The following is a 16,990-nucleotide window of genomic DNA, read 5'->3' as shown; positions in this document are numbered from 1 at the left end:
TTTTATTCCATTCTTTTATTAAGTCAATATCAATCGTCATTTCATTCGATTGATCTCTGTAATCAGCTGAATGGGAAAAATGCATCTCTGGGTCATCTGTCACGTTCCGTAGTACGCTAGATAGTGAGAGATGTGGCGCTCGAAAACGACTACCGACCATTCCGCCACACACTAATGCATGCCTTCCTACTTTTCTCGCAGATTCGATTCTCATGGGAGAACAACAATCTGGATTGCAATGTGTTGGATTCAAAAAGATGTAGATGTAGACTGTGTTTCTACAGGAGTTTTCGGCAAATAATAATACAACAAGGTCTTTTCGAGAGATTAATCGGTGGCTCATCTTTGCGCGTAGATTAATCACGCGTATCGGATGCGCCTTTTGCACGACGATTTTTCATACGGTATAATATAAAAAAGTAAAGAACTCTTGATGTTTTAAGCCTTCAGTTCTTCAGTGAATTTAGTAACAAATAATGAAGTGCTCAAGTTTGACCGCGTTTTTTGCGCGCTGATATCATACTTTTTGGTTCTGAGAAAAAGTGGAGCATGTCCAAGCCGCGCACGAGGCGTGGGGACCAAAGTCGTGGGCTGTATAGTAAGTAAAGGATTTTGTACAAGCGTTCAATCAATGTTGTAAGTATTTATATAATATTTTTAAGGATTACAATAATTTTTTCCTCTCCTTGTCAGTGCATTCATATAGGTGTAACTGTCACTCTGCTGACTGTATTATTTTTAGTAGCAACTGTCCTTTTTCTCTACTTCACTAGTGCTTTGCAAATGATTAATTGTTTCAAATACATATTCTTTGGTTGCAGTCAATATAATTTGCCTCATACTATAGAATTGAATATTTTTTGTTTAGATATGTGTTCTTTTTATTCTTATGTATGTCCAATTATCCTAATCTCTCATTTTCTCATAAAAACAAACATCTCTCGGCTCAACAAATAAGACTATTATCTCTGTATTATTCACGGTTTTCGTGATGGTAAGTGAGTCCTTTTACCGGTGTGCCTTCATCATCGAAAAATTATTATATAGACTAGCCCCGGGTACAACGCATGTAAGCAAGCTAGTGAATGGAAGGTTCGGAAGCTAACCGCTACCCGTAGCAGCACTATTCGAACTAGAGAGAAGGATATTGAAGCTAGCTTCAAAAGTAAAACACCAGCTAGTGCGATTGAGTACTGTTTTCGCTGTTGGTTGTGAGAAGACTGGAAAATCGTCGACAACTTCAATTAGGTAGTGAGTCTTGAGCGATAAGTGACCATGAGGATCCAGTTGTCTGTGGTCCGGATTTATGGTTAGGATAGTCGCAGGATTGCGTAGTTGATTTTTACAAAGAAGAAAATGAGTACTTCCCAAAAGGTGTCAAAAAGTAAGAAGCACAAAAAGGGTGGAAAACGAGAAGACTTCGATGATAACGATGATGCGGGGCAGATAACGGAAAAAATATCCGAATTGAGCGTGAAAGAGCCAGTCCAAAAGTCTGGTCAAAAAACGCATGGTGCCCAGATGGTTTCTAAGGGTAAGAAAAATAAGAAAAATTCGAAGAAGGGGGACTTTTTTGACGGTGAGAATTCCGGAGATGAGGCTGAAAAGAACGAATTATACGTTGAAGATTCGGACGCGGATCGAAACGAAAAAATTCACGCTGCCCAGCTGGTTCGAAAGGGCAAAAAGAATAAGAAGAACGCTAAAAAAGATCACTTATTCGACGATGAAAACTCTGCTGAAGAAGCGGAGATTTCCGAACTTGCCGTCAAAGACTCTGATGATGAACAGGTAGAAAAAAACGTTGCCACTCTGATGATCCGAAAAGGTAAGAAGAACAAAAAGAATAAAAAAACGGATTTCTTTGACACCGATAATTCAGGGGATGAAATTAAAGAAATCGCACGACTGAGCGATGAGGGATCAGAGGCGGAGTCGACCAGCAAAGCAAGTTCTGTCCAATCAAAGCATAAGGGTAAGAAAAATAAAAAGAATGGTAAGAAAGACGAGCGCTTTGAAGATGAAGAAGTCAAGAACAAGTTAGAAGATTTATCCGATGAGCTAGGCTCCGAAGATCCAGATGAGGATGGTGAAAAGGTATATACTGCTCAGATGGTGCGAAAGGGTAAGAAAAATAAGAAGAATAGCAAAAAGCCAGAGTTCGTCACAGATATAAGTGACGATAAGCTGATGGAGGAACTGCCTGAAGTAACCATTGATAAACTCGTGGTAAAGTTGACCCATAAGGAAAAAAAGAAATTGAAGAAACAACAAGAATATGAAGCTACTGTTGAACTTATGACAAAGAAAGGTGGCCAAGGACACAGCGAATTAGAATCCAATTTTACCGTATCGCAGAGTATAAATCAAAGCAGAGGCCAACAGCAGCTAGATAATGCAGTCGATATCAAAGTTGAGAATTTCAGCATCGCCGCCAAAGGAAAAGATCTTTTTACTAATGCTAGTCTCTTAATTGCTCAAGGAAGAAGATACGGTCTTGTCGGACCTAATGGGTAAGCATATATTTGTCTATTTTGAACAAAGCGTTTCATATGGATCACTTGACGACCATGCCATTTTTTGTATTGAATTTTATATTGATACATACGTAAGTGCCTGTGTCTGGAAGATGCGAAATTTTTATACAAGAAGCTTTAGCCATTCCTAACTAACTTTCTGCTTTTAGACATGGTAAGACAACACTGCTTCGCCATATAGCACAAAGAGCATTTGCCATACCACCAAACATAGATATTCTTTACTGCGAACAAGAAGTGGTCGCAGATGATACACCGGCTGTAGAAGAAGTGTTGAAAGCTGATGTAAAGCGCACAGAATTAATGGGAGAATGCAAAAAACTGGAGGAAAGAGCAGAACAGGGTGATACCAAGGTTCAGGAACGTCTTCAGGAGGTATTATACATATAACATGGTTAACTCGCATTTATTTCAAATTTTAATTACTACAGAACTTAGGTATCACTTATTACAACTTTCTGGTGATAGCTCATTTTCCTTTCTTTTGTTTCAAGGTTTATGACGAACTTAAGGCGATCGGCGCTGACTCAGCAGAACCTCGAGCACGTAGAATCTTAGCTGGTCTAGGGTTTAGTCGTGCTATGCAAGATCGAGCAACAAAAAATTTCTCCGGTGGTTGGCGAATGCGTGTTTCATTGGCTCGGGCTCTTTTTGTAGAGCCGACACTGTTGTTACTTGATGAACCGACAAATCATTTAGATCTAAACGCTGTTATTTGGTTGGATAATTATCTCCAGGCTTGGAAGAAAACTTTACTGATAGTATCTCACGACCAGAGTTTTTTGGACAATGTATGCACAGACATTATACACTTGGATCAGCAGAAATTATACTACTATAAAGGAAATTATAGTATGTTCAAAAAAATGTACGTTCAGAAGCGTAAAGAACAGATTAAGGCTTGGGAAAAGCAAGAAAAACGGTTGAGAGATTTAAAATCTTCGGGATCTAGTAAAAAACAGGCTGAGAAAAAACAGAAGGAAGCCTTAACTAGGAAACAGGAGAAAAACAAATCGAAAATACAAAAGCAAGAAGATGATAATGGACCCCAAGAATTATTGCAAAGGCCTAGGGAGTATCTAGTCAAATTTAGCTTCCCAGATCCACCGCCGTTGCAGCCGCCTATCCTTGGACTGCATAGTAAACTCATCTTTCTGATACTTATACTGACATTTATGTTTAGTAGTAAATATGAATCTATCTAACATAGAATATTTTATTTCAGACGTGACGTTTGCTTATGCGGGCCAGAAACCGCTATTTATCAATGTAGATTTTGGTATAGATTTGAGCTCTCGAATAGCAATCGTTGGTCCTAACGGTGTTGGAAAGTCAACCTTTTTAAAACTTTTAACTGGAAAGCTTGAGCCGCAACAAGGAGATTTGATTAAAAATCATCGCTTGGTATGTGAAACATGAGCTTTCTTATTGAAACTGTCGGTTAGCTTGTTACTAACCACTCCTCAATTTTTAGAGGATAGGTAAATTTGATCAGCATTCTGGAGAGCACTTGACAGCCGAAGAAACGCCGTCGGAATACTTGATGAGACTCTTCGATTTGCCTTATGAAAAAGCTAGGAAACAATTGGGAACATTTGGATTAAGTTCCCACGCTCATACAATAAAGATGAAAGATCTTTCCGGTGGGCAGAAAGCGCGCGTTGCGTTAGCGGAACTCTGCCTTAATGCTCCTGATGTCGTTATTCTCGATGAACCTACGAATAATCTGGATATTGAATCAATTGATGCTTTAGCCGAGGCTATGAACGAATATAAGGGTGGTGTGATCATAGTTTCTCATGACGAACGACTCATTCGTGAGACGAGTTGTTGCCTATACGTCATTGAAGATCAACGAATCAACGAAATCGACGGCGACTTTGACGATTACAGAAAAGAGCTTTTGGAAAGCCTCGGGGAGGTTGTGAATAATCCTAGCATTGCTGCCAACGCGGCAGTCTTGCAGTGACCGTTTGCAGTTCGTAGCATTTAGATAAAAAAAAAAATTATTTGGATGAAGAGATTAATGTCGGTGCAGAATCTCTAGGTAACTGGGCTTAAACAATGATTCTGGACTAGCACTATCAACAAAAAAAAAGATTGAAAATATTAGAAACGCTTCGTATTTATTCCCCCGTATAAAAAATTGTGGAAACCGGAGCCATCTGCGAATCTTGTACGTATAATGAAAAACATAAACTAACGAGAAAAAATCGAAAATAAGTCCAGCATGGTCTTCCTAATTACCCATGCGAAATCCGAGTATCTTACCAATTATTAAGCGAATTATTGAACATTTGGAGCTGTGAAAGTGGATCCGGTCCTTATTTGGAAGAGTACTGAGTGATGCACAAACCTTGTGGCTTCCAGCATTGAAAAAAACTCTAATTTCTGAAGATGAAACAAAAATTCTTCAAATTAAGAACTAAAGTTTTGTTTTCATTCAGTGGGATTTTTCTTTTTTTTTTTGTTATTGTCGACGAAATAAATGAAATAGACAATTCATGCAAAACCTAGGATCAGCATCATTGTATGCAACGTATGATTCCAGGTGCCACATGAGTTTATTCATTTCATATTGTATAGCCTTTTACACAAACGCAAGACATTTCAATCAATCGGCCTTAATGAATTTGTGTAGACAAGAATCAGGTTTGAAGAAGTATGGGACGGATAACGTGTCGCACTGTATCTATATGATAGTTAGGAATATAATAAATATTGCAATTGATCGATTGAAGAAAAGAAGAGCAAGAAAATAGTAAAATATTGAAGATTAAATTATTTTTATCAATATTGTAGACTCTTTGATATGCTGTAACTGTGGTTTTGTAAAAATTATTGGAGATTCGATTATCAGACGAGTTTTTATTGAACAAAAACCCTGTAAAGTTCCATCAGTTTCTTCCCAATAAGTGTGAATGTCGACAATAATACTGTATTGTATAAATACGAATATAATGCACATGACAATAGGGAAGGGGCTCAAGTTTTTAAATATGTATTTTCATGTAAAATAAGTTTGCTTTATAGTAATAAAATTACATCGGTGCGTTTCAGTTGTGGTAAAGAATAAAAATAAAGTTAAAAAAAACTAATTATTACAAAACTCATCGCTTATCAGCATCACAATAATATTTGTTTTTTAGCTTTTGTAACAGAATCACTAGGCACGCGTAAGCATTAGTAAGTCATGCCTGTGTATAGAATTTACCAAATCGTTTTTTTCCATTGCAAAGATTATTAGCGTCTGTCTTCAGAGAGAGTTGAAGTATTTCGTGCGGCGGGTTCATTCTAAACCTACCGATCATAAACCACTAATGCGTGCAATAATGTTTGAGTACTGTTCTGTCGAAAATATTCGCGAAGCTAGAAATGTGTAAAGATTGTTTACGTTGCACACGATATTTCCGCATATTTGTATACCTAGATATAGCGTACTCTGCATGTTGTAGACGACATTGGTTTTACGGGAAAAGAAATGTGCCAGGAGATTTGAATGAATCCGTTGATATTCATGTAAATGTAAAATTTTGGTTTTGAAACTGCGCGATATTTGCGTTTGATAAAAAAGTATCGTATAACTAAATAACGAAATGCTTTGAGAATAAATAAGTTTTTTCGAGTCATCTTACTTTTTTCATTAAGTTTCTTCAATTTATTTACAACATATCAACACCTACACCCAGAAAAAAATTTGTCATCTAATGCTGTACCTGTTAAAAAATTTATTTAGCCGAAGAAAATTCGTCAATCAATCATTTACTTTGGTTACTAAATTTTATTCAAGATTGATAAAAATTGAACTTCACAGCAAATAAATTGTCTTATCAGGTTCACGAACAGATAAACGTCTATTCGATTAACATGATTATTTTTCTGGGAGTAGTTTCTTAATAATAATAATAAAAATAATAATAATATCATAATAAGGATGATAATAATAATAATAATAATGCATAAAATAAGGCAAAAAATGCATGAGAACTGCAGCGAGAAGGCTGCAACAGCTAGAGAGCGTGACCAGAGATGCAGTTTACATAAAATGGAGGTTAAGTAAAACAGTACTGTTACAGACGGTTTTATCTTCTTTTGCATTTGCTTGAGCTTCGTCAGTGATGGTTGGAACTACAGTGTTCTATTTTCTGAATCCCAGCTTACGCAGAGCCTTCACATCGACTTCTCCATAGTAATCCTCACTGAAGAAATGTATTTATAAATTTAGAACGTTCCAATCAATTTCGTACTATTAGTTCTACGCACGATTTACCCGAATAATTAGCAATTAAATATAAATGTGGTTGATATTCATAAATATTACCTTAGCGGAAAGATTTCTGAGAAAGCTATAAGAAATGATGAGTATTTTCATGATGGAGTCATGATAATATTATAAGAGAGATTTATCCATCTACCTACCCTTTTATTGATATTACCTCGACTTGTATAAAATTCTAAATAGGTAATAGAAAATTGATCAGCAATATCTGGCTAATGATGATATCATTTTCAGACTTGTCATCGATGCCGGAATATGGTCAGAATATTAGCACAGAAAAAGATCCGCAGACAACAGATGAAATTAGACACGTTAGTAAAATCGAAGAACGTGCATATACAACGTCTAAAATCAAGACATTGAGGAACTACGAGAATACCTAGAATTAAAAGTTTTAATAGTGATAATAGACATTATTTAAGTAGGTATGTAGTCACAAACGAGGTAAATAGACAGGTATTACACACATTTCACATCACCACATCACTATAATAACATGCAACAAAAAAAAAAAAAAAAATACAGTCAACAGAGAGGAGATTGGATAAAAAATACATATTATAGAGAGATTATGTGAACGTGTAATGGAAGCGAAACAAGAAAAATACGGTGATTAATTTTTGAGATTTTTTTTATTTTGTGTTTTCTTCTTTTTATTTAAAAATACGTGAGCAGGGGTGGGTTCAGGGTTTTTTTCGGGGAGTTCTTTTTTTTTGTTTGGTTGCTGCAAGGGTACATCAATTAAGAGTTTTGTCGATGTTATTTATTACAAAAAGATTCGATGTCACGGGCCCAAGGAAATAAAAATAGAAAAATAGAAAAATAAAAAAAATAATAGAACGTAGTTCAGAGTGTTTCAAACCAAAATTCAAATTGTGAATATCAGTAGTAATAATTTAAGCACTGGACCCCACTCTTTCTCGAGTACTCTTTGCTCAATTTAATATTTTTACTCGTGATCGTTCAAATAAATTATTCCGTGACAGGGGCAGAGGGCCTGGCGGGGACGGAGGCGTTGGGCCTGGGTTTGCTCTGATTTGGCTTCGGGGTGTTTCGGGATTCGCCCGAGCTTTGGATTCCAGCCAAGAGTTCGCTCTTTCTGATGCTCTTCAGGTCCAAATCACCGTAGTAATCCTCACTGCAAAGCAGAACCGGAAATCGGGGAATGAAGGACATACGTGGGCATCAACTGGGATGTTAGAACGAGATTAAGCTTTGCATGCCTTTCAAAAACGTGCCAAGTATGTAAGAAAATTAACATCGCGAACTCTTGAACGGCGAGCTTTCTTACTATAAGAATATAGTAGGTTTTTTCCGCTTTCATGCAATTCGGTCCTTCGTCTCAGAGACAGAGGTATTATTCCAAGATTAATGGTTAATAAAAAGTTACGCACGTTAAGACAATTGTGTTTAGTCGAAGCTAGGCACACTATGAATTGACAATAAGTTCAGATTCAGTCGAGGGCCACGTTTAGCACCGTATTTTGATGCACGATTATTGAGAGACAGTAAACGTGCATACAAAACCGGGTACATCATTCATCGACATGCTAATTGTTCGTGCTTCAGTTTTTTGCCTAATAAACTTTAGAAGAAACGAAAAGTGTGAGAGAGAAAATAGACATCGAAGAATAAGATAACAGTTGACAAAGTATGGACGCTTTTAAAAATGCAATAAGTATACAAATACCGTGAGAGTAATTACCAGGGAGAACATAGAACTACATTCCCAAAACCACATGTATACCTTAAGACAAAAATATCACCAGTATGCGGTAGCTGAAATTTAATTTATTGCTCACCATCCGGGAACATCTTCGGGTTCTGAGCAGGCGCCGCTGCCATCGCTGTCGCCAATTTTGAATACGGTACCAATGGGACAACCATATTCCCTGGCAACACCCTCCATGCAGATGTAATACTTTCTGCAGTCTTCGGGATGAGCGTGTCTGGAGAAGCTTCCGGTAGCTCCGCTAACTTCGCCGGCAGCTGGGCAGGTGAATCCTCCGGCAACCTCTGCAATAACGGATGGGAAATATTCCATTTAGCGTCAATGATTGATGAGCAAAAATACATGAGTGGATAGTTAATTACAATGTTCGTCAATTATTCTCTCCTTATAGATTCGTGCGCATGTTTTTGTGACTCATTGATCAATAGTCCGGTCATACGCCGCAAGATTTTTGTTCGCGGTAAAATGACATTCGAATTTTGGCAATGCCATTTCAACGGCATCGCTGATATTATTGAAGTGAATGCCACGCGAACTTTTGGCCCTTTTACTCGCGGCTCACTAACAGCGGTTTTACTACTGCCGTTAACCGCTCGCCGTCCGCATACCGCGGCTGATTAGGCACGGTTCTACCACTCCGACTGACACGCGCGTTTTCACCCATCCGGCCGACCAGCATCTCTCGCAACCGAGGCTGACCATATAAGATTTTGCTACTACGCGGCTGATCGCTGTTTCGTTTTCTACTCGCCCGGCTGACGTGTTGTTGGATCGTACTACTCGCTGGTTTTTGGTGAATTCACGGTGTCGGGCAAACTCACGCTTTCCATCGTCGAGCGAAATTGTGAGCTGTACTTTTTTTCAGCGTTCTGATTCATCAAGGTTTAATTCTTCGAAAACGTTACGACTCGCGTGTAAAAGAAAAAAAAAAAAAACGAAAACATTGCAAGCAAATGTTTTGTTCGATTAAAATTTAAACTCATCTTCTGTGAAACCGATATTATTGAAATACCGTTTTTAGAACGGTTCGAACTCTGTTCTGCGTCTATTGACCAAAGTCACAGAAATAAAGTATTTCCGGTATGATATTCTGTTCTCCAAATTTTTGCACTTCTCTATATACTGTGATTTTACTGTTTTGGGAATTTCACGGGACTTCCGATTAAGTCAAATCAACCGTGCCGTCGATGATGTATATACAAGAGGAAAAAATATCAAGTACGTTAAAAATTGTCGTCGAAACGTGTATAAGCGACATTGGAAAATATTTGTACCGTCGTTTCTGCACTCGGGGACCTGGTCGGCCCACATGCAGACACGGGCTTCACGGTCGTAGGCGAGTCCAGGGCTGCACTGGTAGCGGGAAGCTTCACCGTTCCAGCAGTTCCAGAATACGTCGCATTTGTCGTCATCGCCGAAGATTCCGTAAAGGCGTGAGCAGTGCGGGGCACTGATTGCCGGTTCGAGCTGCGTCCTCTCTTCGCACTTTACGTTGTGAAGGTAGTCGCAGTTTTCGGTCAAGAATTTGCTGTCGGTCGCATCGAAGGCGAGTCCGTTTCCGCAGGTCTTGAGTTCAGCGACTCCGTTGTCGCACTTCCAGTACTTGTCGCAGGAAATTTGGTGAGGGTAGAATCCGAAGTCGTCGGGACATTTGAAGCTCTCCTGAGCACTGCAGGCGGCTGAAAGATTTTTACTGTCAATAGATTATGAGCGAATATACGCGGACTGAGAGATCAAACGAAAAGGGTATAGTTTGCAATATTACGTAACGAACAGGATACACGGCGTCTATTTTGATCTCTGGTTTCTTTTTTCTTCCTCTTGCCCGGGCTCGAGTCGTGTGGAATATAATAACAAAATTACCGCTCGATCAGTGAATTATATACCAGCCGGTTACTGCACGGCTAAAGATGGATCAGTAAACTGCGAAGAACGGTTCTGCATGCTTGATGAATTATGCATGTATCGTCGCTTCGGATGTAAATTATTACAACGTGCCAATGGTGATTCCTGATTATGCGCGGTCCGCGAGGCTTGTAAAAACTGGGTGAAGAATCGTGCATGAAATATGTGGCAATGCGTCTCTCTCTGTCTTTCTCTTTCCATCTCTCGAATTATTATCTAACGAGCATATATGAGCGCGACTCCGAGTAGGCTGGGCCTTATGAATAACTAAATATCTTACGTAAGGTTGGCTGTACAAAGACTTTCGCCAGACACTTTCACTCTTAGGCCCGGTTCGCGATCGCGGTCTCTCAGCATCCCGTTCACTCGCAGTGCGCACCTCAGAAATGCCCACGTAGGTATTTATACCTATACGTATACCTTATATCTTATACCACTCGTACGCATGAGTATGTACGTGTACGATATCTCCGTCTCAAAACGAAAATACCTCTGCGTATGTAACTTATGCTCGCTTTCATATTCATTATATACAAAAGTGGGATACAAATTGGCCCGAAAAGTGGGCCCGATCTCGTTTCTTATGCGGTCCAATTCCTCCCGCCTTTTACTCTTAATTTTTTTAGCTACATTTAATATTGACTCATTTAACCGTGGGTTCGTCATTTTTACTCAAAGTTTCATAGAAAAAAAAATTTCGAAAGTGCGACAAGGCGGATGTTTTTCAGGCTGGTAAGTGCAGTGTTCGGCGAAATCAGTCGTTAAAAAGCTATTAATAATGAGTGAAACACTCTTATTTGATTCTCTGTTAGCCGCGATATGCTAGAAGTAAAGTTTCTCGATTGTAAGTAAACTCGCGATTTTGTTATTTTTCTTTTTTTCTTTCTCTTCCTCGATTCCTTGGATTCGGTGGATTATTTTACCAACGAAATTACTTTCATTAATAAAAAATTACATTAATAAAATAATGTACCGAATTGAAGGAATAAATATATATATTTACTGCACCCTTGTCACACACTTGCCGCTGCACTGGGTCACACTGTACAGTAAAATTTGAATCTCGGACGCGCATTCGCGAATGTATTCAAATCAAATCTACGTACCGGCGAGAAGGATGGCCGCTAGCACAAAGTACGACCTCATGATGCGTTCTTGAATGTGTTAAAGTTAGGTCAAAGAAAACGTTTTTTTAATCTTGTTGTTTTTATTTTATTTTTAAATTAAAAAAAAATCACTAGCTAGTCACCAGCCCCTGGCACGAAAGACTGTGTTGGCGCCCTGTGTGTGCCCACATTTATATAAGTCATTGGTCACGTGCCTCTTCCCCCTCCATACGGCTAACGATAAGCCTCTCTCGGGCTGTCTTGGGAATTGTTGAAAGAGGGGCTCGACTGAAAATATACAATATCGAAATGCCCGGATTTGGGGGAAACCATAATGTAGCAAAAACTTCCACTATGTTTAGATGGACATATTTAAAGGCCGCTCGTTAAGGACCGCAGGACTTTTCATTCTTGTTCCATCTCATCTCGAGAGAAATGATCTTGAACCGGCCTCGGGCTTCGATATGGGCGGGTAGGCCGCGTTGGGCCTGAGAAATAAGAGAAAAAAAACACTTCAAACCCGCTGGCACAAAGCTCCGGGCTATAAAGGTGGTCCGAATGATACGGAGTACAATAATTGCTGCAGGACACGGTTCCTTGGTTTTAGGGAGTCTCAAGTCCGTTTCACTACTTGCTTATTCGAGGGGCTTGTACATGTGTCCCTCGAAGCGATCTAGCACGTGTGCTTGGAGCCTTTCACAGTTGTCCAAGTTTTCAGCTGGCTTGCCTAAATTAGTTATTCGCTGGATAATGCGCCTTTGGTTCTCCTTGTGCATTTCCAGCCTTTGATAAGACGCTGAAAGACTGGACTATCGGGTTATGGCGAAGGGTCTGAGCCCGTTTGGATATCTTCCCAAGATAAAGTTAAGAAGAAAAGTATTTCCTTCGGTGTCTCAGGCTCCGGTCCGTTTTAACATCAGGTGGTGGGGGTGCATAGATGATATTATACATTATATGGCGGGTATAAAGTCGGCATGCAAAAAGGTAAAACAGGACTAGAGGAGACGAAGGCCATCCCGATCACAGTCATCGACTGACTCAGCTCCAGGCTCCCGCCCCGAGGCGGCATGCTCTAGTAAATCGAATTTCATTCGAATAAATATTCATGCCGGCCTTCCGCAACGCGCAAAGAATCTATTCCTCTCTTTCATCTACGTATATATGTATAATCCGCGCTGTGTTAGACGACGGTTGTGAAGGTTATGCCTATTCAAATTGAAAATCAAACGGTAGTTCTATCCCTGCGCAATGTACATGGTACCCGTATTTACGATGCTCTTACTGTGGAACATCGAAATACCCGCATCGCCGATTACTTCATAATTGTACTTTGCTTTTTGCTGATATACAGTTAAAGATGCCCGAGATCACTCAATTATTGCAACGCATCTACTTTTCTGCACGATACGGTAGCCGCGAAAGATTATTTGCGAGAGGAACATTCGGCGACAGGTTGAATCTTCAGCGAAAGGAGAAATCCGTCCAGAGAGTCCTTGAAGAACTCTACCTTCGGTGGGTATAGAACATCTGCGGATGAATCGTTCATAGTTTAAAACTACCTCCGAATAAATTGCTTGCTCGCGGCGGCGGCTACGTTGATTCTTATATCTATCATACCGGAGTCGCGGAGAGTCAAAGATGGTGTCCGATTGACCGAAGATGATGTCTATATGTGGTAAAATTTGTCATATTGCGTGATTCCCAATAAATAATTTTAAACAAATGTGGACCTGTTTTCGTGAACAAATTAATAAATATCTCACGCACAAGGAAGTTAAGTTTACATTCTACATACTTCCATGTGCTTATGTAGCTTGACTCATGCATACGTGGTCCGGAAGATTGGAAACAAGTAACGTTTTACGGACATCGAATTGGTATATAATAATATGCTTTACATAACACACGGGCAAAGGTAAAAGAAACTTAGATAATGGGTCCAATTGGTTTTTGGCTTCATTTTTCTTATAGCGCATGATTGATTATACCTGTGTCGTAATTTTTCATTTTTTCTTTTTTTTTTTTTTCTTTCGTTACATACTCGTACACGTATTTCAATTTGACATGAAGTTGGTACCGTTCACTGCAAAAACGGTGATATTCTGCGAGAACAAAATTTCCTTGCCAAACAAATGGAGTGAACTCAAGACTTCTGGAATCTAGTCGGCTTCTCGATTCTCAAACCAGATAGATCCAGAAGCATCCTAAAACGAATGAAAGAGAACGATGGGGTTCGAAACGGATTCAACAGGTAATCACAAATACTCAGATCTCAATCTACCGCTCAGTTTTGAGGTTCGCTTAATGCATATAGTTTATTCGAACGATTCCTTTCGCATTACGCAATTTGTGAAGTGAAATAAAAACAAGAAAAAAAAAAAACGAGAGCCAGCTTTCCGAGAATCACAGATACGACATTCTTTGCAGAGTGACTTTTTTTTCCCTCCGTCGAAGCTACACATTCTTACAATAAATTGCGTCAGGGAGGCGCGTTATACGTGCAGATGAATCGTAGAAAAGAGAAAGATTGTACTCGACGCGTTGATAATTTGACCCATCGCCGATTCGGTGTGTGCCGGTCCTTTTTTGTACATATGTAGGACCATTTATAACCGGGAGGTTGGGAACTCGCCATGTGAGAAAACGAAGGAACCCTCCAAGTCACGCGCCGAGCAAAGAACAATCGAAAGAACGTCCCTTTGTTCCGTGAGTCACGTCCCGCCGTCGACTCTTCTTGGATTTTCTTTGGCCACGGTAGGATACAACGGTAGCCGTGTCGCGTTGCAATGGTGCAGAGAGTTGGTATAACTCCGACTTCCGGATAACGGTACGATTGCGCCGTTCGTCGAGCTAGCTGCGCCGGTAAATCCTGATTAATATTTCGAAGCGTGAATACGCGCGTCAGACGCACGACGCGTGCCGCGAAACGTGTATTTTCTCGGTGCCAATTGCACAATCTCCGATTCTCCGTACGTTCGCCGTTGCGATGCATGCGCAGATCCTCCGGTTCCACGCGTCCATCTTCGCCTCGGTGTCGACGACTCCGGGGGCTGCAGGATGCAGAGTGCAGGGTGCATCGTGGGCGGAGCGACAGCCTCGGATATCATCGCCGAGATGCAGTAGTGAAAGTGAAGACGCAGAACGCCTGCAGCATCCCGGTCCTTGTATCAGTCTTATACAGGTACCTACCTACAATCGAGCTCTATTCGGTAAGGTTGTTGACACCTTACGATGGTGCCGTCTCCTTTTCTTAGTCTATCCATGCCGAGGCTCCGATCCGTACCCACCACACTCCTACACTTCGGCTAGATTTACACCGAGGCTGAAGAGCCGCTCTTGTGCATACAAAACGAAAATTTCTGCCACGGGATTTTCGTATTGACTAAGCATATCAGCAGTGTCACTTCCGTTCTCGAAATATCCTCGGTCTTTTACGGATTTCTGTTTTTTTTTTTCTTTGTCTTTCCACTGAAAATTAGATTTTGAATTGAATTGGAAAATTTTTGTAATTTTTCTGGCTCGATGAGATGTAGGAACGGAATCAAAAGTACACACGAGAAAACTTGGTTCTATCTCAGAGCTGGAATGACTTGATTATCCGTGGCTCTTGTCTATAATAGCAATAAATGAGAGCAAGGCAAAATATGCAGGGGATACGTCTGTAGAAAAATATTACATGCTGCGATCGGCATCGAAGGTTTGATATTCAGGGTAAGGTCGATAATGGTGACTCGTTTTTTGTTTTTTTTTTTCTCTTATTGTAATGTAAGTTTTCCTGCGATTTAAGCGATGAAAAATTAATTCTTTATTATACCGCCTTCAAGTCCGTCGCTATAGCCTCGACCTTTCGAACGAGCACGAGTACCAACATGGCGAAGCGCCGCGTCGCGAGTTGTAGAAAGTGTACCACCGAGACTACAGCGTCACGAACCGACGATCGAAATACCAAACAGGTTTTTCGATTTCGGAGGACGTACCAGACCAGAGTTTGCCTGCCTTCTGAAGAGAGGTGGGAAAGAGCGGGATGACGGAGTTAGAAACTGACCGATATATTTCAGCTGCATACCGCGTTCACGCATACGGAATGAATTTTCGGATCCGTTTCAATTTCCTCCGATCGTTTCGATCGCGATTTTATCACACGCGGAGGCGAACGCCTCGAATCGCAACGATTCCGAGCTTCGTCTGCCATATGTCATAACTTATACTTGTGCGGATCTATATCTGCATGCATCGTACGTAGGACAGAAAAGAGATTGCGAAAATCTTTCGAAGTCGGGGTATTCGTGCCTGGCGATGGTTTGCAATGGGAGAAATATCGTGCCGCTGAAACGCTGCGAAGCCCCCTCACCTATCCATCTTACGCTCACCCGTGTTTAAAGAGCAATTATTACGTAGTCGTAGAACGTTATTAAAATGTTGAGAAAGGCAGCTCGCATCTTCTCAGATTGTGGTAATAATTAATTTTAGTGTCTATGAGCGGTGCGAGTTCGATCGTAAATTATTTTGACTCATTGTCGCGACGGTTTAACGATTTCTCAGATCTATCGCTGATAACCCGCACGTCGTACCTGGTCGAATACATTTCTATAACCGTTTTGAATGAATTATTCGCGAATTATTACCGTGCCTTGACTGTTACGGGTGGTTTTTTTTCACCCGGGTATTACGTCTCGTTTAACAATTTGAACAATTTCCGATTAACCTTCAGTTTAGCTACGGGATTGTAACAATGACTGTAACCGATCGCTGCGATCACGCTTATTCAGTGTGATGACCGCCAGGTGCAGTTATGTGCGTCGGAGAATCGAAAGTGTTTCTATTTACTTGTGGCAAGTGAAGTACGTGGACACGTTGAATTTATTTAGATAGACAAATACGCTTCATCGCCTTTCTCCGTTTACTGCCCGTACTGCAGAAATTATAATTATCGTCGCCGTGATAATTTTTGCAACCGTTAATTACGAAACTTGCTACTGGCGCGATCGGCGTAACGTCGGTTTTCAAAACGATAATAAATTTCAAGAATCATGTAATATTTGTTGACATTTCCTTGAATCAATACCTCGCGAGTCTTGTACAGTCGCTAAAAATCACTCGCGCTTAACATAAATTAAAACTGTGAAGGAATAGCTACTGCTGAAATATCACCCGGTAGTAACAGGTATAGGAATGTGGCTTATCCCAAGTCTGGAAAGCTAGAAAAGGTCAGGGATTTTCATGCCTCTGGAATCCGAGTAGAATTCGATTAAAAAACCGGAAATTTTACAAATTTTACGTAGGTGTTTTACAAGTTTTAGCCGAATCACGACAAGAAATGTTATTCCCGGTGACGATTAATCGGAATGTTACGGAAACAGTGTCTGAGATACTGTTGTCTCTTCACGTAAAATTATACAGGCATCTCACATTTCGAAAGTATAACTATGAT

The 16,990-nt window shown here is 40.2% G+C and overlaps 2 protein-coding genes across 3 annotated transcripts; one reads left to right on the top strand and one right to left on the bottom strand.

Annotated features, from left to right (window-relative positions):
* The first annotated feature begins 892 nt into the window (after positions 1 to 892).
* On the top strand, positions 893 to 5,393 carry LOC124213850 (ATP-binding cassette sub-family F member 1). Its single transcript, XM_046615540.2, has 5 exons — positions 893 to 2,513; positions 2,687 to 2,912; positions 3,032 to 3,677; positions 3,763 to 3,941; positions 4,012 to 5,393. The coding sequence occupies exons 1-5, from the start codon at positions 1,357 to 1,359 to the stop codon at positions 4,504 to 4,506; spliced, it is 2,703 nt and encodes a 900-aa protein (XP_046471496.1). The 5' UTR covers positions 893 to 1,356; the 3' UTR covers positions 4,507 to 5,393.
* Positions 5,394 to 5,776: 383 nt separating this feature from the next.
* On the bottom strand, positions 5,777 to 11,722 carry Gasp (Chitin binding Peritrophin-A domain-containing protein Gasp). Of its 2 annotated transcripts, none has more exons than XM_046615542.2 (4): positions 11,560 to 11,722; positions 9,823 to 10,227; positions 8,619 to 8,832; positions 5,777 to 6,736 (listed from the first exon to the last, which is right to left on the bottom strand). In XM_046615542.2, exons 1-4 carry the CDS (start codon positions 11,597 to 11,599, stop codon positions 6,676 to 6,678), a joined length of 720 nt encoding a protein of 239 aa, XP_046471498.1. In that variant the 5' UTR covers positions 11,600 to 11,722; the 3' UTR covers positions 5,777 to 6,675. The 2 variants fall into 2 exon arrangements, with proteins under 2 accessions (XP_046471498.1, XP_046471497.1); XM_046615541.2 differs by lacking the exon at positions 5,777 to 6,736 and adding an exon at positions 7,430 to 7,954 and having other exon boundaries at positions 11,560 to 11,721.
* Positions 11,723 to 16,990: the final 5,268 nt, after the last annotated feature.

Source organism: Neodiprion pinetum, chromosome 3 (assembly GCF_021155775.2).
Source record: "Neodiprion pinetum isolate iyNeoPine1 chromosome 3, iyNeoPine1.2, whole genome shotgun sequence".
Classification (NCBI taxonomy): domain Eukaryota; kingdom Metazoa; phylum Arthropoda; class Insecta; order Hymenoptera; family Diprionidae; genus Neodiprion; species Neodiprion pinetum.
Note: the sequence above shows the minus strand (reverse complement) of the source record. Positions and strands in the feature narration are given on the sequence as shown.